The sequence below is a fragment of the Phalacrocorax aristotelis genome, chromosome 18, assembly GCF_949628215.1.
Source record: "Phalacrocorax aristotelis chromosome 18, bGulAri2.1, whole genome shotgun sequence".
Taxonomy (NCBI): domain Eukaryota; kingdom Metazoa; phylum Chordata; class Aves; order Suliformes; family Phalacrocoracidae; genus Phalacrocorax; species Phalacrocorax aristotelis.
In genome coordinates this window covers 8,124,213-8,149,420 of record NC_134293.1, presented here as the reverse complement: position 1 = coordinate 8,149,420, position 25,208 = coordinate 8,124,213, and the positions used below count along the sequence as shown (strand labels likewise).

The 25,208-nt window shown below is 41.8% G+C and overlaps 1 protein-coding gene across 19 annotated transcripts in view; it reads left to right on the top strand.

Annotated features, from left to right (window-relative positions):
- The window catches only part of CUX1 (cut like homeobox 1), a 283,415-nt gene that overhangs the window by 239,379 nt on the left and 18,828 nt on the right, over positions 1 to 25,208 (top strand). For 17 of the 19 annotated variants that reach the window (XM_075113236.1, XM_075113229.1, XM_075113225.1 and 14 more), the window contains 2 exons: positions 4,778 to 5,042; positions 9,996 to 11,518. The exons of the other annotated variants lie outside the window; for them this stretch is intronic. In XM_075113236.1, coding sequence (XP_074969337.1) covers positions 4,778 to 5,042; positions 9,996 to 10,707 — 977 coding nt within the window. In that variant the 3' untranslated portion in view covers positions 10,708 to 11,518. Of the gene's footprint in view, positions 1 to 4,777; positions 5,043 to 9,995; positions 11,519 to 25,208 lie in introns of those variants that run through there. 19 annotated transcript variants of the gene reach the window in all.

Here is a 25,208-nt window from a genome sequence, read left to right as displayed (position 1 = left end):
AGAGGCAGCATTGATCCAGTATTATGAAGGTTATGCAAAAGGACTTCATGACAGCTTTTTCATAGCTTTATTTGATGCTAGCTCAAGCAGATAAATCTCAAAAAAAATCCCCAACCAAACAAAAAACCAATCCCAAACCCTGAATATTCACCAGCTGTCATGAAATCATTGCTATATTCTCTTATAGATTAATTACTGAGGCCCTGGTGTATCACTGATAACTTGCCTTACCAAATGAGAAATGTGAGTTTGGGGGCTGGCTTTGGGTTATTAGTTGATAGTGCTGCAGCTGGGCACAGATGTTGGGCTGGAAGAACTGTGCATTGATTCCTGAGAGAGCTTCTTGCCGGTCCTGCACTGATGGTCACCAGGAGGAAAGAAAAATGCAGTCTTTATAAAGGGGCGTTTGAGAATAATTAAATTTGTAGCCTTTATAGGGATGGGGAAGGCGATTGTGTTAATACATAATCACATAAAACATCTAGGTCTTGAGTATGTACCTGTGAGAGATCTAAGTTGTTATCAGGTCTTAGTAGGGAGTGTATGCTGAGAATTTATCCTACTCTATATTTTAAATTCATGACTAAAAAACAGTGGTTATTCAGAGCCCTGTTTTTAGTATGTTTGTGTGATTTTACAAGAGAGACTCTTAAGTTGCCATTATCATTAACTAATTAATGAGACATACATCTCTCAAGCTATCCCTTCATGATATTAGTGCACGTAGCATTAATTGTGTACACTGAAAGCGCCGCTGTTGACTGATGTCCTGAAAGCATTAACACATTTGATCAAGAACTATGTGATTATATTAAAAATTGCAGTGAGGGAGCTTCTGGGAAAATTCTAGTCTTGCATGCTTTTAAGAAGAAATTCAAATCCTTGTCATAGTAACCAGTATAATATAATGCAGTGCAGTATCTTATCGCAAATTGTGTATGATCTTCCACGGGGAGTAAAATCCACTTGGGTTTCCCACTTACAACTGTAAACCAAAGGGAGCCATGATGGTTTTTGCTGTATTAGAAATATGGCAGAAATAAAATTGTCAACTAGCTGGATTTTTATAGCCTCAAAGAGAATATCGCCCATAATGCGGGAAAATATAATAAAAATAATTTAAAAGTAGTACTGACAATATCCTCTCAAAACTATTTTCTAAACTGGATTCTTATCAAACACTGTGCAATACATATGCTCTATAGATGGCACCTGAACGGAGATAAAGCTATAAATCATTTGAGACTCTGTACTGAGCTCCTGAACTGTGTAAGTGCTGTCCTCATAGCAGAGCGCTCTAAAGTGAATTCAACCCTGTATTCTCTGCAAAATCCTTTCATGCAGGTGAGGATCCTGTGATTTAACCTTTTAAATTGCTCTAGAGCCACATTAAGAATTTAACTTTCCCTTCAGCTAATGTCAGTTAAAAAACAATGCAACTGTATCTGCTACCAGTGAAACATTATTATCAATTATTTCTCTGCCACATTTTATTAAGGGAGTAAATTAATAATTATGATAAAGGTGAGCTGCATATATCTCTTCTTCTGTTCTGCTAGGCTGACATTTGTGCTATAAATGTCCCTTTTAAGAGGTCCTGAAAATTTGCAACGTCCATTAACTAACCTCATTGGAGGAAGCCGGGGGTTCATGCTCACTAGGCTGAGACACTCCGCACCACCTTTCCTGCCTTGGCAGAGTTCACTCCTTTTTCTTAGAACCTCCCAGTGTGTGTGCTGCTGGTAACGTCACACTCGTCACTGAACAGTACAGAAACCTGCTGTCAGGAGAAAATTTAATTCCCTTTATTTCCCCGTTATTTCGCTTTTTAATAATCTTGTTCAATACAGCATAAGATAAAAATGATATTAAAAGGGGCTCTGTTTTACCTCAGTGGGCAGCCACTAGTTCTGCAGTAGCGTCTGCGGCATCTATAGCTGAGCGCATGCTGGGGAGTCTTCCCAGAGGGACACGGTGATGCTGGGATGGCAACAGCAGGGGGTAAAAAGGTAGTGGAACTCAGGGGATAGAGCTGGCCTTGACAAATTAGTCTCAGACCCAGATCTAGACCTTTGCCCAAATTATACTTGGGTTTTTTTCCATAGGTCTCCCGAGGAGTGGAGACCAATCACAGACAAAAATCAAACTTCTCCAAAAATCAAGTGTGTTTGTGACTTGGATTCCAGTTTGAGGCTTGCTGTCACTGCAAATGTGTTGAATGATCTCCTTATGTTGTCTGCACACAGCACATATGTTTAAAATAAGAATTAAAAAGGAAAAGCTTTTATAAACATCATGTAAAGTTTCCAGAGAGCACCATTAAAGCCTAAAGCCTAGGTGCTAGTTCAGCACATGGCCAAGTGCCAGGACTGTGCCTTTGGCCCAATGGAAATTTGTTCTGATGATATATTATCCTCCAGAAAAAAAAAATGGTTATGACAGAGCAGTGGGGCATCCTTTTTGTTTTTCTGTTAAGGAAATATGTGCATTTATAGAATTTGTTCCATTCACGTGAGAGAGCCGCAGATAAGCTCTTGCAACTTCTGTGATCCCAGTGTGGGGTTACAAAAGCAGAGGTAGGCACAGGGCATGAAATTTTTCCCAAGCTATCACAGCTCTGTGCTGTCCTTAGGAGTATAAAGATGGGAGCTCTGAGCTGCCAGAAACGCCATCCTTTGGAGAGCAGAGAAAGCAAAGATTCAGAGCATCCTGATGCATGGGTGTCTCATGGAAAGTCAGTCGCCTGACCAAACTCCAGAAACTTCGGTCAGAGATAGCCTAAACACCTTTTACATACTCCACGTGAGGTTCTGTTTTGTCTCATGGCCTCCTTTAAGCTGCTGCACATTGAAGTGATAGATGCTGTCTTTCAGCCCTCTTGGTTGTGCTGTCAAAAGAGACAAGGGAACCTTGTGTGTAGTTTGGATGTCAATGCAAGTTTGAAATAACACGTAGGAGTCTTTGAGATTAAAGACCTTGTATAAACGTGAGATTATGTTGCTGGAGTGATTAATTCCGTGGTTGAAGGTTGTAACAGTTCTTTGAAGGCTGCAAAAATAAGGCCAATAGGTCACCTTGAAATAATACATTTACCTGTGGTGACTTCACAGTTTTATATCTGGTTGCAACAACTTCAATAGGTGATTTTTAAAATGAAATTTATTTTTAAAACAGAAAAAAGCAACAATGAGATTTGCTTTTTATGGTTATTTCAAAAGCTTGCAGGACTGTATCATGGCAGAGTGATGGATCATGAGCAACTCACGTTCTGTTCCGTATCAGTGATCTTACAGAGTAGGCAATCCACAGGTAATCTGTCATATTCAGGAAAAACAAAATGAGGGCCATGCAGATACCCCCAAAGGTTACAGAGTGTGTTCAAAATTCACTTTGATGATAGTGAGACACAATGTGAAAAGGTCCCTCTGGACGTACCACCGTGTAGAGGACAGGATGCTGAAACCCGCTGGAGACAGAAAACCTAGCCAGTCCTGTAGGGAGCTCTGCCAGAAGTTGGCTTGTGTGAGAAGGGCTTTCAACATTTCAGTTTATTTGATTGCATTGAATTTTTATTCTTTGTGCACCCTCAGCCTAAAGGTAGAGCTGTGGGGAGGGAGAAATGTATTTTTTTGAAGAATTTGGTTGCTGACCGGAGTGACATGCCCCACATTGGTCCCTGGCTTCAGTCAGAGCTCCTGGCTGTTGGAGATTTAGTGCCTGCTAGACTGATGTCAGGCTAGCGTAATCTGGAACTTAATAGCCAAGGTTATCAAATTGCAGCTCTTGAACACCTAAACTCTTAAATATCTAGAAGGTATTTAACAGGTCATTAAATATTTTATTGACAAGATTCATCTATATTTGCCATTTTCAGCCCCCTCATTAGCAATACTTGTGCATAATACTGCCAGGTGCAGTAAATCCCACCTCTCTTTGCCTGGTGTAAATCAATCAAGACAGTGACAGCGTTTGCTGGGACTCTTTCCTTGCAGAATTTGCCAGGATAATTCAGTCCCCGTTGGGGAGGAGAGTGAGCAGTGGTATCAAGGCTTCTGCCATCGGCCTCGCCGGCTCCATCAGTGCAGCAAGAGCTTTCGTAAAAGTATATGCATTTTTGAAAGGGCCTTGCATAGGGGAGGAGGATGCTGTGGGCTGGTTTTCTTTCACAACCTGTCACCGCTATAGCAGAGATCTGTAGGAGAAAGCAGCAAACGCCTGATGGGTTATGCAGCACCTCGCTGGGAACTGTGGGCTCCGGGCGCCATCGTGTGTCGGAGATGGGGCTGTGGCTGCGGCTGCCTTCAGCTTCCACAGTCATATTTTTAATTCGGAGACCTTAAGTGTTAGAGACACCTTAGTGTACACCTTAAGTGTTTAACAACCAAAATAATTTAAGTTGAAATGGAGTGCAACTGTCCTAATCAGGCGCTTATGTTGGAAGTTCGCCACTCTTGAAAGAGTGAATTTTAAATAAGTCGTGTTTACTGAACCTTGTTATTCATGTCCCGCGTTCATTGAAAAAGCATAAAACTCTTGGCAGGTTTATAGTCGATATACCCTCTTCTCTTTCCCTTCTTTCTTCTTTTTCTGCCTCTTGCATCCTCCCCACATTAGCTTTCCTCCGATCTCGGATGATGCCCCTTCCTTTCCGTCCTCTCCAAATAGCCCATCCATGCTTGTACAACCTGTCATCTTCGCATTTGTTCCACAGCTCATATATTCATTGATTTTTACATTTGTATTCAGCTGGGGCTGATCTGATGCGCTTCTCTTTCAGCCTACATGAAACGGCGACACAGCTCTGTTAGCGACAGTCAGTCTTGTGAGTCCTCATCTGCTGGAATAGACTACAGCCAGGGAGCCAGCCCGCAGCCGCAGCATCAGCTGAAGAAGCCCCGGGTGGTGCTGGCACCGGAAGAGAAGGAAGCGCTGAAACGAGCCTACCAGCAAAAGCCATACCCATCACCAAAAACAATTGAGGAACTCGCTACACAGCTCAACTTGAAAACCAGCACCGTGATCAACTGGTTCCACAATTACAGGTATGAGCTCTTCCGGGAGCCCTGCTCATAAAGGATTTATGTGATGCGCTGTGGTGGGGTGCTGCTCTGCTTCAGCAGACTGTGTCTGCTTCTGCTAGCATTGAGTGGTTGTACAAAATGAACAGTTTCGACAGCAGGGAGGTTCTAACTAACGGTAATGCTAATGCTCCAGACTAATTTTAAGTCATCCCTGAGGAACAGCAATATTCACATATTGATGTAAGTAGTGCTTTTAAACAGGCTCGGTTTTGGAGTGGGCGTTGATTTAGAGATGTCCACTAATGAATATTTATAAATCCCGTTGCAGTAAGCCAGACTGGTCTTTCTCACTTGCTTATACGCGCTCACACAGACATACACTCGCACATATATACACACGCAGAGGTGTGCGTTGCGTGTGTAATGCCTGGGTCACTTGGTGGGGAGTGCTTGGAAGTGTCCTCTGCTGGGTGGCATCAGAATTGCACTGCTTCCATCATATCTTTTCCCCACGTAAGAGCAAAAAGAGGATTTTTCTTTTAGAGGCTTTTTCTTTTCTTTTAGCTCTGAAAATAGGCACAGTGTGTGCTGTATTTCTGGGAAGCTCTGCACAGGCGTGAAGGACAGAGAACAGATAACCCTGAAGTCAGATGTGGCCACAGATTTGTTTCATTGTTACGATTAAATCATTGAGTCTTGCTGAAATGAAATAAGATGTTGGTCTGTTTAGTTCCTGTCTCATATTAGAAGGAACCTTCTCCACATTTGAAGCATTGAAGTAGGTTTTGGCCTAGAGACACCGATAAAAAGGAACAATGATGGAATGACTTATAAGAATTATAAGGATTTGAATAAATATATTATCAACTGTGCTTGGGATTGGGAATCTTAATTAGCGCGGCAGACTTTTCCTCAAGAAACTTTTGCTAATGAATATTGAACAGGTACGGCTGAGACGCCAGATTTAATACTATTCTGCCCGTTCACTTGGAGCCAGTAATGTTCCTAATTAGTCCAGACCGCTAAACTTGTTTGTTTTTTAGAAACTGCTGACATTTAAAGGGTATCTTCCACCTTGGCCCTTCTCAGCTTTTAGCAGGGAAGTTGCTGAAGCAGAAGCAGCAGTTTAATGACATATCTCAGAAATATTACGCACAATGGTAAAATAATGTTTATATTCAACAATATAAAATTTTAAAATTCTAACCAACAAGTAATCATATTTACACTGAATTTCATTGACTTGAATTCGCTACAGATGCAGCCTCTTTCACTGCTCAGAATTCTCCAAATGCAGGCCTCTCTTCCAATTCCCACTTCTAGGCAATTATACACAAGTTGGAGGAATGCCTATGAAAATATGTTCCCTTCGGCCTGACAGCAAAATGTGCTGTTCTCACTTACGCAGATGAGTGCGGGAGCACTGGTGGCATGTGTCATCTTCCTCATTATCATGAGATCTCCTGTTCAGGCGTGCTGCGAGAAAGCGTGACAAGTCATGATTGATCAGCGTGTTTAGCCACACCAAGCTATACACTAATGTAGACTAGGTGCTGACAGTTGTATACAAAATAAAAAATGTATAAACAAGGTGCTGTAGGCCGGTGGGTAGCACAAGCCTCACAGCACTGCGTGATCTGGACCTGCTCCCAGATGTGCTGCTGAGTCTCCAGGACTTTAAAGAGATCTTTCAAGCCTGTTTGGAGCCCTGGGTGCTCTGAGCGGTTTCCACCACTGAAAAATCAAAACACATGTCTGTTCTTTTTCTCTGTACAATAACTTTCTTAGCTTTCGTGCATGAAGTACTCCTAAATCATTTGCAGGACATCGCAGAAGAGGTACAAGTTACATGTTCTGCTGGGGGAACAGGATCTGACTGTTCTGCAGCTCATGCATTATAGGAAATGGGTAGTCTTCCCACTCTTCATCTTCTCCAGGCCACACTTACCTTTATTTATCTCTTTTATACTCTCCCTCAGCCATTTTTTTCACTTTTCCAAACTGAAGAGTCTTCCTACAGAAGCAGTTCCACACCTCAGACCATATAAATTTTTCTTTAAAGTAACTTCAGGTGAGGCAGGGTACAGATTTGGACAAGTTTGCCTTCCTGTCTCTTGGGAATCCTCTTGCAATGATACTTTTCCTTTGGGATTCAGCCTCACTTTCCAAAGGTGGTTGGGTTGCTACAGCGCAACCTACCTTTATATCCACCAAATGGGAAGTCAGCACTAGCAGTTATTGTCCGCAACAAAAGAAACTTCAAAAAAATCCTCAGGAGGCAAAGAAATAATTCACTTCAGACTATAAATAGGTATAAAGGATTTTGACATGTGTGCAGGCTTCTCCAAGTCTATGGCTTTGCATCCATACCACTCACATAGCTCTCAGAACATAAAAATAAGGATATGCCTTGCTTTGCATTAGTGAAGCGCATATACAGGACTCATCAGTTTGAGGGACTGTTGTCTTAAGACAACAGACTGTACAAAAGAGTAGGAGGTAGGGATTTCTATCCCACTTCGCTTTCCCATGTGGAAAACTGGCACAGAAACTTGGTTAGGTCACAGAGATGATATCACAGAAGCATCAGGAATTAAAGCAGATTTTCTTGAATTGTAGTCTAGTGCTCTTGGATCCTAAATGGCATTGCTCTTACTGTGGGCATATTTTTCCAATGCAGTGTAGCAGTATGCTTGTTTAGATGAGTTCCTGCAGTTGTTTGAAGGCGTGTACAGGGAACTTCAATGTATATCCCAGGAGATCTCTGATATTTTGTGTTACGCTGATGAATGACGACAGGATGTGTTGATGTTGAGGCCAACACCTTCCACTGGAGAGGAATGCTCTCTGGAATTTCCTAGCTCCTGTCACCAGTTTTTCTTTACTGTAGGGATTTAATTACTGTGTTATTCAGGAGCCAGACTAGATTCCAGAAGCAATATATTGGGTGTGAATTCCAGGGATTTCCACAGACATTGAACCTGTACTCTGTAGGGCTGTGGTCAGATACTCAGTGAGCATGTCATCATTCAGTATCGTCCTAGAGCTGAGGTATTTTAAATGCCATGCAGGCACAAAGCTCTTACCCATTTCCTCTCCTGGCTTGGGGAATGTTATAGAAGCAGCGTGTTCTGGATCAATGTCCATGCAGGGAGATTATAGGCATAAACAGAGCCTGATAATCGATGTTGCAGGATGCATGCAATGAATGGTAATAGAAAATGAATGTTAGCAGCTGTGGTCTTCTGTTAGGTGAATAATATTCTCAAAGGGAATATTACAGACCCCCTAAATCCTTCAAAAGCGTAGAGTCAGCAAGTACTGCTGAAAGACTCTGTTGCATTTCAAGTAAGTCAATAATATCATTAGCTTCAAACACAGTATTCGGGTAGTGTTCTGCATTTATCCTAATTTTTTCCCATTGTGTGCTATCTTCTGTAGCACATTTAGGGAAAAATGAAAAATTGGTACAGCCATCAGTGCTGGGACAGCATTTCACCTGTGATTTGCAAGACCCTTAGCAGTTCTCCCTGGCTAAAACCAAAAGTGTTGTCTTCACTCTGAAAGATAGTTTTGCTAAACTCTCCCTGTGTCTGTAGTCTCGTCCCTGACCACAGGTCATTGAGGCTCCCTCTTGGTTGCAAATTAGGACCTGAACAATGGTCATAACTTCTCCAACTAACAGAGCAGTACAGAGAAAGGGTCGCCCTAGACTCTAAGATACTTTCATAAACTGTTCTGAACTTGTAAGGATATTGGGAGCTCCTAAACAGAGAAGGAAGAGGGAGGAAGGGCCAAGTTAAATGGCCAAGGCAGTGTGTTTGGGGTATTATTGCACACTTCAAGTAATAGGAGGCACAAGGTGTCACACCAGGCAATGTTAACCACACGTACAGTGTGTTAATTACCTTAAAATGCACTGCTTGCCTTACCACTATTCATGCTCTGAAATCGATTTTTTTAAAATAAAAAATGAGGCAGAAATCAGACTGGCTCATAGACTGACAACCAGTCAAAAGGCTGTGCTTCTGCAGAGCAGTTTCAGAACATCATCTTCATTTCCCCTTGGTGCCCAGGAGAACACCAAGGGGGTTGTCCAGATTTTTCCTTTGTTGTTTTTTTTTTGTTTGTTTAGGCAAATTGTGGCTCATTTCTAGTAGAAATCTGAACTGGTTTGTATTTATGAGCCATTTTCTTCTGGATCTACTAGAGATGTATTCACATTTTTAAAATCATCCCTTTTCTGATTCAGTGTATTGTAAAGGTTCACCTTCTTGATGTCAGACTTTTAGTGGGAATGGGAGGCTGCAGAGCCTTTCAGCTCTGTCCCTTAAACCACATCCAAGTGCTGTAAAAATTGAGCATACAATTACAAACGTTACTTAATTTAAACTTGAAAAAGAAAAGGGAAGATGATCTGTCATTGGCTTTCACCAATCATTTTTGTACAAATTTATTATCTGCATAAAGTTCATATTTTTGCTTTATTCCGTAATGCATGTTACGGTTACTAGAAGGGGCAGTCATCCAGGTCAGCTTTACAATAAATACACAAAATCCTGATTGGAGTCAGAAGGGTCAGTCTCACACTGAGCACTGCAGAAGTTACCAGAAATGGCTTATCTGCTCAAAATCCTGGCTGCGACTGCCTGCCCTCCCACTGCGCCATGAAGGTCTGGGGTTTGCAGCCTGCATCCCTTCTGGCACAGCAGGCTTCGCAGGGAGCGTGTGGCCAGGGAAGGTGAAATTAAGAGCACCTTGACAATATTTCATGTTCTTTCAAACGTCTTTTCAGTCAGTCCTTTGGGTTTTAGGGGTGCGAGTGCTTCCACTGACCCAGCTTGGTGCTGCTGTCCCATAGCCAAGGCGAAATGGTGTCTTACGGACGGTCATTTTGAATGGCGTATCTGGTAGAGCAGGGTGGCTCTGAGTGACCCCCGGCAAGACTCACCATCCATCTCCCCTGTCTCGTAGGTCTCGCATCCGCCGGGAGCTGTTCATCGAGGAGATCCAAGCCGGGAGCCAGAGCCAGGCTGGGTCGAGCGACTCTCCTTCCGCCAGAAGCAGCAGGGCCGCTCACAGCTCCGAGGGAGACAGCTGTGATGGCGTGGACGCAGAAGGCCCACCTGAAGGAAAGCCGAGTGGCCCGGAGGCGGATGAGTACAGCAATGCAACCACAAAGTCTCAGGGAGGGCCAGCGGAGTCGGCTTTCGAAACGGGGGAAGAGGCACTGCAAGGCGCCAGGTCTTCGGAGAAAGCGGAGCCATTCCAGGCGGAGAGCCTGGAGGACACCGACGACGAGGGCAGGCTCAGAGCACCGCGCCAGAGCTCTCCGCCGGCATCACAGCGCCCGGGAGAAGCTCTGGAGACACTGCCAAACTCTGCCACGGAAGGGGATGCCTCTACCTCAGCTGCCTCCACCTCAGTCCTTACAGGGGAGAGCTCCTACAAGTCAAAAGAAAGTTCAGAGAAAATCTCCAGTGTGCCAAGTACGAGCTCGACGCCGGCCACGGCCTCGCAGAAAGCCAACTCTCTTCAGAGCTTGTTCGGCTTCTCCGAGGCGGTGAGCTCCAGGAACACGCGAGACAGCTCCTTGAGGAAAAAGAAAGCGGCAAACTTGAACAACATCATCCACCGCTTGGAGAAGGCCGCGAGTCGAGAAGAGGCCGTCGAGTGGGAGTTTTGAGATTAAACTCGCCCAACTCTGGAGAGCTGGGAAGTGAAACTGGACCTCTACTGGTTTTATTGTGTTGCGCACTTAACCGCCCTGCGGGCCACAGGGCAAAAACGCCATAGGCCAAGGTGCATATAGAAAACAAAAAGGAGCGTTAAGCCCAATTTATGTTTGTGTTTTCAAGGAAGAAAACTGAAATGTGTAGTCAAGCTTTTTTGTACCCTGAAGTGTTTTTATTATTGCCCTAAGTGATTTCCACAATTTCTGGAATAACTCATACAGCTTTGCCTTGTGCCCTCCTCTTTGGTGTGGGCTTTAAAAAAAGAAAAACAGAAAAAAAAGAAAAAAAAATCAAACCCACATATTAAAAGGGGGCTTTTTATCTGCCATCTAATGGCTACAGAGCGATAATACACTATTATCTTCTTAAACCAGGAAAAAAGGGGAGATTTTTCAAAAAAAAAGAAAAAAAAAAGAAAGTTTTTTGTAGCTGTTCAGTTGCCACTAAGAGATTGCACAGTCAACCGACTCTAAACACACTAGTTTGGATTCCTACATATTTTCAAGAAAAGAAAAGAATCTTGTTGTTTGAAACTTTGAATTAAAAAAAAAAAACACATTTACTCCACATATTTTTTAACAAAACAAAAAAAAAAAGTCACATCAGGAAAATATCTTAATTTGTGGTAGCTGACTTAGTGTTTTCTTGTAAGTGAAATAGAATATTGACACGTAGTGCACATTGTTTCATAGCTTTAACTGATTCTGGTCTTTTGCAGACCAGAATTTGTTTAATACACTCCATTTTAGGCCAAATCAGGACAAAAAAAAAAAATCTGAATCTAGGTATTTTATAATCTGCTTTTTAACCTCTAACCACAGAGCACGCTGATCAGACCTCATATCTAGGAGGTTTAGGAGACAACTTAGAAACAGCATGTACTTGATCATTTCACTTGGTTCGTAGTGTACAGAATTTCCTTTCAGTAAAGAACGATCGCTCAAAAAATGTTGGCCAGTAACATTTCAGCCTGCTACTTCGGAGATGTATTCCATAACCCGAAATATTCAGCTTACCTGGAACCGATTAAAGCGTAGTTCACGTGTACGATTGCTGTCACACACCACTAAGAGGGGACTGGAGCTGCCTCAGACAGAGAACTTTTCCTGCTGTTGGTGGCCATTTACTGACTCTCTTCCCGCCACAAGCACTGATTTTAAATACGTTTTAGTTGTGGGAAGCTTATTTTTGCGTGGAGAAAAGAGTACATGGCAACGACCAGACGGGCTCTTACCGGGACGGAAATAGCCCAAACTCCAAACCAAAACATTCATGCTCTCGAGTCCCAGTCTAGACCATTCTGCCCTGCATAAATACAGCCTTTTTCCATTATTTTATGCACAGGTTAGGGCTGATCAAAGTACAAATCAAATTCTAACTTGTCTCTAACTCCTCCTGTTGTCTATATGTATATGCGTGAGCATAGAGGTGTGTGGAAGGATGTGTGTGCGTGAGTGTGTGCGTGCAATTTTATACGTCTGTGTATTTTCTTACGTACTTGTGCACACATAGAGTGCATTACTGCCACCTTTTTTCAATAAGCTGTTTTATCAGTTATGGCTTCTACAAGTTTGCTAATTTAGACTCCTTTATTGCCATATCTTTAAAACTAACAATAGATGATTTCGGAATATATATATATATATAAATATATATATATATAATTTTTTTTTTGCTTATTTATAGGTGCTGTATTTTATTATCTGATTGTTAGGAAGGGATGAAAGGGGGCAAATATTCTTTAGAGGGATAGACTGCCGGCAGTATTGGGTATAATTTACAAGATGTAGTTGTCATACTGTATATTATTGATTGAAGACTTTTTGACCGTATTGTGTATCATTGAACTTTTGTCTTAGGTCAGCATCTTTTTGATGACACTTTAATGGTGCATTCATTACTTCTTAAGTTTAATTAATATTACTTTTCTGATTTTGGGGGAGGGAGGGATGGGGAGAGGAGTTCCGACTTTAAAGGTATGTTCCCAATATTACACCTCAGTGTGCTTGTATTAATTCATTAGTAGGATTTTTGACTGTAAGATGTGAAACCACATTTCTTGCATGATGTTTTAGAACTTATGTATTTCATTTACAGTCTCTTAACATGCAACAGCAGCACTTAGCGCAAGTTTTCACAAATTAAGAATCAGTACACTAAAATCAATCCTTTCCATGATTGAGAAAAGAAGGCTCTAGGAGGCTGAAAGGCAGGGATTTATTTCCTATTTTTACTGCTAGCTGTTTCAGGATACCTCCTTGGGTAATTGGGGACTTGTGATGCAAAACTAAAATTGAGAAACGGAGAGAGCAACTGCCCTTTTCTGTGATGAGCTGAGGAGACAATTTGTAATAACAGACACCAGTATGTGACAGCACGTGCTGGATGCGGTTACGGCGTCTTTTCTGGAGTGCAGTTAGTCCGCGAGAACGGCCAGCGAGGAGTAACGTGGTGAAGCAGAGTGTTACCTCTCTGTATCTGTACAGTGTCCTGGTTTGACTTACAAAGCACAGCTCCGTAGATAAATGCACATCCTGGTAAAAATACACATACCTTAATACAAGTCATAACAAGATCTGTCTTCAGCCAAGAAGCAAAACTTCTGACTAGAAGACACGGATATTTTCTTATGTTCTTTTTTTTTTTCTTTGTTGTTGTTTGGTTCAGGTTGGGTTTTTTAAATTAATTCTAGGCAATACGCTTGCCAGTCTGTTTCTACTGTCCTTGTCTGCTGATTTGAGATCCAGGTGCTTGATGCAGTCAAGTGGTTACTCTCGGCTTTCTCAATAGTGAGGGTTTTTTCTGTTTGATTTTTTTATTATTATTATTATTCCCCAAACTGTTCTGGTGCCTGTGTCTATATGATTGCATTCCATGATGCTTACTGAGAGCTCCTGCTGCATTGTATGACAGCAGAACTGTATTCACAGGTTGAACGCAAATGCAGCACTTAAGGTCAATCTCTCTTCTTAATAAGCAATACGTAAGTGCCTTGAAACTTAGATTTTTTTTTTTTCTTCCCCTGTTCATTTTTGTTTTGTTTTTCAGGTTTCCACTAGTTCTTTAGGATTCTTTAGCATCTGCCCAGTTTGTAATGCTGTAATGATTTTTAAAAAGCATATCTGTAGCTTGCCCTAGAGGAAATAGTTCTTTTATAACACTAACTGTTAATTCTAAGCTCCATTATTACATTTGAATTGTGTAATTTCGCTGGATAGAGACAGCATTCATAAGTCAGAAGTCGCTCCATCCTGCCAAGGGTTGTCATTGGTATCTATTATAAAATTAATCAAATAAAATGCTGTCAGTATTTCCTATATTTTTGGCACTTTATTAATGGCTTAGCTCCTTTTGTTGTTTCATATTTAATGATCTGTTTAATCCATTGAATGTGGATTAACCTGCTGAGATGCTATCGGGGTGACCCGGGCTGTCCTGCCGGGAGTCACTTTGGGTTCCTGAGTGACCACCTTATCTAAGGGCACGGGCAGACGAACACCCTCAGATCGAGCTCGTAGAGTATAAGTGACGTTCCCAGCTGTTTGTTCCAGATTTTAGCCAAGGTCACAGCTGCTTTTCTGTTTCAGTGGAAAGTATAAAATGGATTAGCTTGAACTACTGCTGAGATTCTCTTGTTGGAGATGAGTTACCTACTGGCTTTCCAAACTGGCAGAGACCTCCCCGTTTTAGGGACTGAACTTCAGCAACACTGAATGATTTTAGCTGTATTTCTGATCAAGCACCGCATTTGAAAGTAACGCTTTTAGGAAAATATGTATTGGAATAACTTAGCTTTTTTTACTTAAAGAAAAGGACAAAAAGTTGGAGGAGACGAAATGCCAAAGAAAAGCGCAGTGGCTTTTTTCCCTCTTGGGTCACCGATTACGTGGGAAGGGAAAAGGCGTTGTTTAGGCACGTGTGACATGGGGCTCGTCTCGCGGGCAGTCATCTTGCAGAGCGTGGCAACAGCCTCGCTGGTGGCGTTTCTTTTCCTGATGGGTAAAAGCACAGGGGGACTTCAGAAAACCTGTAATGCCAGAGTCTGTTTTTTCCTGAGGTTCTTTAAAAGAAGCATTTTTATTTTCGCTTTCTGTTTCCAGATCCATGCTCTTCCTAAAGCCATGAGTGGAGGGCCCGGCTATTTTAACAGAAATACCTTTAAACTGCAGTTGAAATTGTCAATTTTTCTGTCTGGATGGTTAGGGAAGGAAAAAAATGTACTACTTTGTTTGCTAAAAGCAAGGGAAGGGTGTCCCTTGGCAGAAGGGTCATACAGTATGATTGTTGATATGCTTCCATTTTTGAGGACACAGATTTCAGACAAAGAATTGCGTATGTTTATTGGCAGAAATGCATTTAATTACAATTGCTGTTGATGCCATAAAATTTGACCATTTTACTTACTCATCTGTAAAATGGCTATAAATAGAGCCGCTCTTTAAGGGAACCTGTATCAGTGAACTCTGCCCGTATCATGAATTAGTGAGTCCTTCACTAATAAACTCCTTGCTATAGTAGGAAAGAGCTATCTTACAGTTAAAAAGAAAAAACTTGTCTGTGCCTTTCTTATTAGGTGAAAGATCTTTGCATTATTTTTATGTAACTTGTTCGTATGAGAGTGGTGTAGAGAAGAGGGTTCATGAACACAACAGAATTCTATGCAATATTCTCTGATCCAATTACTTAAAAGTTGCTATTTTTCAGTCCTTTAATGGGAGAAATAGTAAGTTAGAGAAGTGCATCATTCTGGTGGTAACTCGAACTACAAAGCTGATAAATTAAAATAGGGTTGAGGGAAGTCTGACAAAATAATATAGTGAAATACTGGAAAATGCTAACAGTGATTTCAGGCCCCACTAGCACAGCTGGAGTCAGAAGTCTGTCATTTGCCATCTTAAAATTACTAATTTTGAGTGTTCCTAAAACTTATATGAAATAAAAATGCTCCTGGCAAAAAGAGGGCAGGTTAGAAACAGGAAAGAAAAAAAAAACCCAAATAATTTTGACCATATATAAATTATGAGAATACACCAAAAAAAGTAATTGGTTTTGGACACTTCTTTGCACTTAAATCCAAAACAGTTTATTTCAACTGCAACGTTACAGTAATCTGGACTCGTGCCTTTAGCAAGGTTGTAAAGAGATCGGTAATCTTAGCTATTTGTTGCAAACCGAAAGTAAAGCGGTGACATTTTAACATGCAGGTGGGGGCACTATTTTTGCTTCATTTGTGTCTCTTTCTAACAAATGAGTTTCTTAAATTCTCTCTTCTTTCTTCTTCAACCAGTGTACGTATCCTAGGATGTTCCCTCTCTTAAAACCACCGTGTATGGTTGAGCTGCGAGCGCTTCTTGACTATCAGAAACACAGGAGACGAAGAAGAAGAAAAGTTGGTTCTTAGGTGGGGGCCGGATTTAACATTCACTGAAACCAAATCAAGTCTTTCCCATAAGTGAGTGGCCGTTTTGGCCCTGCTGAGACAAGCTGCTTACAGCCTCACATTCCTAAATTTAACTCACACGGATAAAACAGCTGCAAAGCAGTATTCAGTTCGCTCATATGTTGACCGGCTACTCTCCCCTTGCACTTTCTCTTGCCCCACTGTTTGAACATCAACATTTTCTCCCTTTGTGTTGCATATACAATCAACTTAGTTTTAAAAAATAGAGAATTTAAAAATTCTGTACAGACAAAAGACTTCCAGCCGTTTAAAATCTTGCCAGATGATTTTAAATTGCAAGGAGAATCACTGGCATGGAAAGCATGAGATGTGAATTTCTTTTCTGGCTCAGCCTTCTTATTTTGAAAAGTGACTTAGCTGTCCCTGTCTCCTTCACGTATGTATTTGAGCTCTAAAATGTAGAATTACTATTTCACCAATTTGTTCTTTCCTCCCCAACTCTTTTATGGGATATATTGACTATGCCATATATAAAATATAGTCAATAATGAACTTTATCGCAAGAAAAGCCCTTTATGCTATGCCTAGGGACTGATTTGTCCTACGTGACCAGGTCATGTACTATACCCTACCCAATTAATATGCAAGGATAAAAATTTTTTATGCTCTGAAGGTGAAATTCATCCTTTTGGAGAAGGTTAGCGTTAGGCCTGTGCACTTAAGTTTTCAAAAAGCCTTAAAAATAGGTAAGTGGTGCCATCTCTCTCCTCAGGGATGATATCCCCCCCAGCCAAGTGGTACTGTGGCATATTTAATATAAATTATTAGTTGTAAGGTCATTTTGCAGTTGAAGAAAGTCATTCATTGAACTTCTATTAGTGAACCTCTTCACTGACACCCTCTGGTACAGCCAAGGGCTGATGGAGGCATCACGCCTGCTTCTCCCAAAACCTGGGCGCTCCGTGGCAAACCCAGAGTCCTTGGCTGTCTATGAAGTCTGCGTTTCTACAACTATTTTGTGAATGGGAAAAAACCTGATCCCACTCCTGGCCTTGATTTTCATTACTATTTACAAGCATGGTCTGGCACTAAAGTGCATTGAAAGGAAAAGCCTCCTTTTAAAAAATAAATAAGATTATTGTATTTTTCCTTACCCGGCTACTCTACGAAGGACAATTGCTGCCATTTTTCAAGCTTGCTTTACTCACAGTGATGTTAGTAGATTTTTGGCACAGTTCTGTAAATCTCTTATTATTAAAACTGTTGGTTTATTAGTATCATTTCAGTTTCTTTATATTTTGAAACAGCCAAGTGCAGAGAATGACTGAATTTTTAACCATAACGAAATAGTGCGGGAAATAGCAAAAGGTAGATGCTCCAAGTCCCCATGACGTCGTGTCTTTGACTTTTTGTTTGAATTTTAGAGGTATTTGTACTACGTGGTACAATCTTCATCCAAAGATCCTTGGAAATGGAGAGTCATGCCAGGAATTTCCTGCTGTTATGGTGACATACCTGCTTTTTGCATAGTTACTGTGTAATTCTATAGTAATGTTCATAACAGCATAGTCTCTCTACTGATAGCAAGAATAACGGTGTTAAATTGCATTATCCTCTTCTGTCTATGCGGGTAATTAATATGCATTTTTAGGGGTTGTTAAATGTGTATATGTACATGATTCCAGTATGGAAAAGCCCCTCTGTATATGTAGTAGTTGCGTGCTTGGTCTTAATGGTGCAGTAGAATTGCTACAGCCAAATTCGTGGAATCATTTGGGGTGTAGGTGAGTGAGGGCTTAAAACCAATATGTATTTTAATGCATAGAGGATGCCATTTTCCCGCTTGTCAGATAAGTTCCCTGTTGTGAAGAAGGGATTAGCCATCTGAGAGATCGGATTGTTTGAGATAACGCGGGTTCAGCCAACAGGGAGGGGGAAGATCACGTTCAGAATACATAAAAATAATTCCAAGGGTCTGAGATGTGCAAAAGCCAAGTAATTTGAAATGACGGATCAAGCCTCATCTGCAGCATCCTGTAACAGTTGGTCTGTACGCTTTGCTTTGATACGGCTTGCAGGAGGTTAATATGCCAGGTATTTGCGCATGTAAAATACACTTTTCTCTATCTGTACAGCAGGAAGGTGAAGAGTAAAGACATCTGCAACGTGTTCTAAAACGATCGCAAAAACAGCTGATCAGTAAGTTAAGCCAAGTATCTCATTAAAGCACGTGGTCCGTTCTTGCTCCCCCCAAGCTGAAAATTCAAGTATTCTTAGGAATGAGACAGAAACTCTCTGTTATGCAGCTCCTCTCAGAAGGCGAGTGTCTGTGTTTTCAAGAGAAGAAATAGAACTTGGCACTTGACTTGCTCTGAAGTACAATCTTATCTACAAGTAACTTCAAAAAATATTTTCTACAATCAGTCTTTCAATCAGACTTCTCTGGCTTCTGTTAAGCTTCCATTAGACCCTTAGTACTATTTTGAGGTATTATTTATATGTGGGTAAATTATTACTAGCTTTAAAAGTGTTTCCAAAGTACTTAGTTACCTCTGGATGCTGGTACAGGCTGTACAGGGAGTGCTTGAGCATCTAGTTCATAAAGGAGGCGTGTGGGGAATAAGCAAGGTCACATCTGTATCCTACTTTTTTCTTGATTGGGGCTTCCATTTCCATCTCGCCTCCTCTAGAGAGATGGAGATCATGGATCAGTTTTTTTTTCTGAGGGTAAAAGATTTTAGTTTAGCTTGAAATTATTTTCATTCAGTAGGCATGTCATCAAAATCCTGTATGTTACCACATTTCCCATTAAGTTTTTCGTTTTTGCTACTTTCCTAAAATTTTCTATTTAACAAACTTTCTATACTTGGAAAGCTATGTGCCTTATTTCCTAATCTCTTCATGGAGAATAATCTAAAGCACAGTGATCTAGATTGCAGCATTCACAGCCACTTTTCATTTGGGTGGGGGGAAAGAAAACACCGATCGAGGAGTGTTTCAGTGGCCCGACAGGAGTTGCCCCTTTGCTAACGAGCACTTCAAACACTGTGCGTTAAGTTTGTGCAATAGAAATTCTCATTCTGTGTTCGGAGGTTCGTGTCCAAACCCCTGAACGCAGGCGAGAGCGAGCTCTAGTTTAGGAGAATTCAGGTTCCTGGGAAAAAGAAAAAAAAATAATAATCCCTCTGGGTTGGCTCCAGCACGGTGGGGTCTTGGGTTAGAAAGTCCACCATCGCCCGGCGCCGCTAATGCTCGTAAGGCTCAGTCTCACCCAGCGTACTCGTAGGTCTGTCAGCATCCATGAAACACTCGAGGACTTCAGCCGTCGCTAACTGCCGCTGTGTCGTTTTGTGCCATTAGTAGTACATGCTGTCTTCATTTCCGTGCCCAGAGCTGTGCCGTCTCCGGATGGCGAGGCACTCGGAAGTCATTCCACTCTTAGTGTGGTTTTGTAAAGAACAGGCTTTCACCCACCAGCATCCTCAGCCCTTACCAGTGTTTGTGCGTTATTTTTCAAGCTTGCTCTCTCTACGGCATCATAAGGTGAAATATATAAAGGTGGTTTGTAATTAGGAAAACAATCTAATATTTCCTATTTATGAGATTAATTTTAACAGTTTCTTTTTTGAGGTTTGTTTTTGTTTGATATAAACACAACAGGAGTATGCATATCCCCTAAACGGACGTTGGAGAAAGTCTGGGCTATCCTAGCGAGGGAGCGGGGTGGTGTCGGCTCGCTGTAGTATCCATATCATTGTGCCCCTGTTGTGTTTTCTAGAGCAATCATTTTTAAAAAAAAAAGTATTTTATCTAAATGCCTAATAAATAATATTATTTAAATAGTTTTAAAATAATTTAGGACTGAGAATAAGAAGCCTCAGTTGTGAGAGAAGAGACTTAAAATATACAGAGAGAGAAAGTACCCTTAGCCTCCTAGAGCCTCTACTGAGAATTTCATGAAGATGCAGTGCCCCTTTGTCAAAGTACCTTGCGATTTACTCGAGTGTTAATTTAAAATGAGAGACTGGTTTCCTGTGATGTTCATCTTTGTTGGCATATGTTTGAATTTCTGAATTCAGAGCTGATTTTCTTCTCATTCAAAGTTGGTCAAGGAAAAAAAAAAAAAGAAAAAAAAATCCAAAAAAAAAAAAAATCACCTTGTGCAGCAGCAACTTTTCCTGGTGTGAACTCTGGAAATACACATTGTGAATTGATCTTTGTCACGGAGGAGTCGTTTAGTTTCTTGCAGTGTCGAAACACGTTCAGACAGGCTTTCCCTGGCTAGGTAACGCTTCACGAGCGAGCGGGAGAAAAGCTGCGTAAGCCAAACCGAAAACCGTTGCGCTAGAAATTGCCCCTGCTCGTCGCAGGGGAGCGTGTGTCTGCACGAGGGATGATGCAAAGGGCCTCCGGTCAGCACTGAGCCAGCCGGCCCCACGATAAAACCTTCCAGTGGGCAAAGGTGGCGGGCGCTGAGCTAGTTGCAGGGCACATCACCACTTCTGTGGATTTGGAAGCAAATTTGCACTTTGCCTTTCGAGGGTGTCCCACTAAAAACCATCAGATGAATTTCCCACGTGAGGTTCTTTCCTTCCGACATAGTCTGAAAATAACAAAAACAAAAAAAAGCCCTACGGTAATTATTGGATAACCTCTGCAAAACAAAAAAGGTTGTTCCTGTCAGACTACTCTATGCATTTCTGTGTTGAAAAGCATTTTCTACCGTTCCTTTTCCGAAAGCGGGCACCGCGCGCCCCACTCGCTGGAAATGCTGCGAGGATGTCGGATGTACGAATTAGGACGTTAATTCCAAAGCAGATGGAGGCTGGCTGAGGGGGGGTGTTCTTCTTTGTTTTGTTTTTTTTTTTTTTTTTTTTGTTTCCCTCATATCCCTTTTCATTTTTTTTATTAAAAAATTAACTCTTTGCATTTGTGCAATAACTACTTGCCATGATAATGGGCAGACCTTTGAAATGCCCCGACTACTAACACAGCACAAGATGAACTCAAACAGAAAGTGGTGTACTTTTTCCTGAGAACTTTTTTTTTTTTTTTTTAATAATAAGCTCAGTTTTTACCCCAGTGTATTGTGGTGTCTTACATTTTTAGCAGTATTTTATATTTTTTCTGTAACGCACTAAGTCTTAGATGTTTTTAGAGCTTGTTTGTTATATTCACAATCACAGATTTAAAAAAAAAAAAATCCTCACAAAGACCCAATTGACCAAAAAAAAAGTGTCATTTTTTTGTACAAGTAGCTTTGAGAAGCCCACATTGTGTTGCTGTGACTCATCTTTTGTAACATTTTATTTCTTGGTATTTGTTTAAACATAAAAGTAAGAGTTTATATGGCTGGCAGTAGCAGGGCAGCGCTCCCTCCGTCAGCAGAATGGCATTGTTTCTTCCGTCTTTGTTTGGTTAGCCATATAATGTTTGTTCTCAGCACTGTACAACGGTCCCTATATGATATGGAGAAGCAATATCACTGTATGAAACTCACACGATGTATTATTATTATTATTATTCACTAGCACCCTAGGTGTGATAATTGAAGTAAATATCTTTTATACAAACACAATTACGTGTGGGCTGTCTTTGTTATAAAGGTGAGACCTGAGTCCAAGCAGCAAACATTTACATTGGTGGTTCTGTTTCAGTGATGTCCAGGGGAGCGACGGGGCCGGGTTTGGTGGGGCTCTGTGTTTCTCCAGGGGAGGAAAATTTACTTTTTGTGTATCAGTTTTGGGGAGGGGGGGGCGGGTGTTCAATACCTTAAATACTGAAGCGTTAGATTTCCAGACTGTATCCTTTTTTCAGTGAAATTCAAGTGTGATGATGCCTGCTGCAGTCAGTGGGAGTTGGACACCTGGCTTTGGGGACAGCAAAGATGTATTTTGGGTTTGAGACTGCAAGAGGGATTGTTCTGAGCACCATGACTATATATTCGCTAATTTTAAAAAATTAGATTACAGACGTCTGAGGTCACAAGTGCTTTACATTCAAAAATGAAAATGTAAAAGAATTTTGCCAGAGATTTGACTCATTGTTTATTTTTACAGATGCTTTATATAAATTCATCTTGTAGTGCCTTATGAGATGTTGTTCATATAAATATACTCAGTATTTAGAGAGTCTAGAATTTGAAGTTTGGTAAGGAACAGATGTTTTAATCAGTGGAATTATATATTTAAAACCAGTGGAATAAAGCTCTAGCTTGAACATTCTGGGTTTCAGGCAGACCGTGTGCGTGTGCTTGGCTGTGCGCTGCTGTTTCACCTGGTGTGCTCATGTCTCGTTTTTGAATTGTGAATTGGAGGTTATTTTGAGGGACCTGCATTTACTGACATCGTCTCCTGCAGTACGTATCTTACATCTTTTCCCTGCCAGGCTGTAAGCTCATGTGTTGGGTGCCTCCTTGTAGGCTGAGTTTTGTGTTGGTTAGGGTATGCTCAGTGTGGCATGAGTTTTGGAGGGCCAGGCTGAAAATCTGCTGTAGTTCTGTCCCAGAAAGTCCAGCTGGCTGTCCTGGAGAGCAAGCAGGGAGTCGGGCTGGGCTTTCCCAACGCGCTCCCTCCTTCCAGCCAGTGCCGGGATCCATCCAGCTGGTGTCACGCCCCGGCACCCCGGTGCAGCGTAGCACTGCACCCAAGGCAATGTGTGTGTTCAATCTGTGTCTTGGCCTTCTTTAGCTTTGATTAGTTCTGCTGGTGTGGGTGGGATACTCTTCAAGATGTACTGAAAATGCTATTTAATGCCTTTGTTTCTATATAAAAGTGTGTTTTCTGCTTTTGAAACATCTGGACAGGTTGTTCCATGTGATGTAAAGGTCCTAGGTTTAACACTTTTTTTCCCCTCCTACTATTTAATGACTGCTCAAACTGTTGGTTGCTATCAGTGGCATTATCTTGTATAATTTGACCCTAATCACTTTAAGCTTGGTACTAAACATCTACACTTTTAAGGTCTTATGACTCAACTTGATTCATTTGTATACTTATAACTTGCACTTTTCTTTAGGTACGGTGGTATCAGCACTGAACTACTAAAATCACACATGGTTATAAGCAAAAGATGTGTTATACTTGTGAAAGCACAGACCTGGTACAGAAGAAGCTGGGAAGGATCTATTGTAGCTTGGAAGCATGCATCAAGGATAAAACCAGACTGTCCTCCCAAGCCTAAGTCTTCCATGGAGATAGTTGGATCCTCTGTGATAGCTTTATTGGTAGCCCTTCAAAAGGATGTTGAAAATCTCATTTCTGGAAGGAGAAGTGTACACTGTGTGTTCCCACAGACTGGTCAGCACTGGGACATACCTGTATCTCACCACTGTTTCTGCCAGTAAATAGCTGCTTCTGGAGTTAGATGTTGTAGCAAGGGCGAGGTTTTATGTAGGAAATACTACCGGCATTTGCTGCGTTAATGAGAGAAAGCCTTGTTTTGCTGTATCCTTAGGTGCGGAATATGTTAGCACCAGGCGAGCACCTCAGTGCCGCAGGTCCTGGCCATGGGCCCACTCCTGCCCCACAGTCAGCGAGAGGTAGTTTGCCTTTCGGTGGGAAGGGGGGTATTTTTTCACACAGTATCATTCCCACCGGGTGAGAACATACTGTGAGCAGCTGACGTGGTGCTTTTGGGCCCTGCTTCTTTCCATTTCAAAATGCTATCATTTTCTTCTAAGTGTTTCTGTTTTAATGGAAGTGGTGAAGAAATTGTATACTTGCCAACAAAGGGCTTCGGAAAACATGATTTGATTACAGTAGAGCATTTTATTTTGTTTTTGCTCCAAGCTATGGGAAACTGATAAGAAAATTCAAACTGTTTTCTTGAACTCTTCCTAGTTACCCATGTAATTATCTTAGTACCCTTGGAAATAATCCGTTCTTCTATGAAATGTCTGTCCTTACAGGGAGAACTTATGAAGTGGTACTCTGTTTCTTTGCTGGGGGATGTTGATTTTGGAGTGCCTGGGCCGGGGGGAAGGGAAGGAGAAGTCCTTCAAACCTTCCCTTCCCGGCAGGTCCTCAAAACTCCAGATTCATCATGAAAAGAAAGAGGGAGAAGGAGGGGAGGGAGCAGACACCTTGCCTGCACCTCCTCTGCCGGCAGCTGGCAGAGAAACCCGAGGAGCTGGGTAGTGAGCTGCTGTAGGGCGAGCGCTCGTTTCCTGCAGTTGGGTAGCCTTGTTTTGCGCTTCCCCAAGGCCGCTTCACAGATGTTCTAAGGGCACTGATGAAAAGGCCTGCAGGGGATTCGAAGGAGGATGCTCATGTTTTGTGATGAGCGTGGCAGCTAGGGTGAAGAGGTCTTTTCCTGTGGTCCCAATCCTTTGTCACTTGGGCAGATGAAGCCTCAAATTTTGTCCTCAGGGTGGTGGATGTGATCGGCTTTCTACTGTCCCTATTTTTGCTTGTCTCTTTGACAGCACGCAAAAGTAGAAGTGAGAAGGGTTGTTCGTGTTGCTTTCGCTGGTGCCAGTCCCAGCCCTTGCTGCCTAGGACTGCACATCTTCTGCATACATCCCTGAAGGTCCTTGAATGTCTTCTATAGCCTCTATGTCTCTAGGGCAACCTCATCACTTCATTCTTGGAGCTTTTCTAGGGCTGGTAACTGTGGCTAAAGACTAGGTAGATTGTGCCAGGAGTTGCAGGTGGCTTTTAGAGATGTCGTCGTTCCTTTCTTTTCATCATCTGCTTTCTTTTTTTGCCCTTTTAGAAAGCTTGCAGAAGGGCCGATCAGAGAATAATCTCGTGGCAGGTACAGAGGTGATAAACAAGGACAGCCTGATTGCTGCCCATAAGAAAAGCAGCAGGCTGAGATGATTCGAAGGCTAATACAGTCCAGGCGTTTTGGCTACTCAGGCGCTCTTGGAGCTGACTGACCTTTCCTCCCTCTCTGGAGATTTCTGGAGAGGTTGCTTTAAAATGTCCCAAAAGCCTGATTCTTGGGTGACTTCTGTAGTGTTGGTGGGATCTCTGGAGCACTCAGTCTCCAATATCTTTGTTCATTCTGGGGAGATTCTTGGAAGAATATACACCCTTTGGGTGCTGG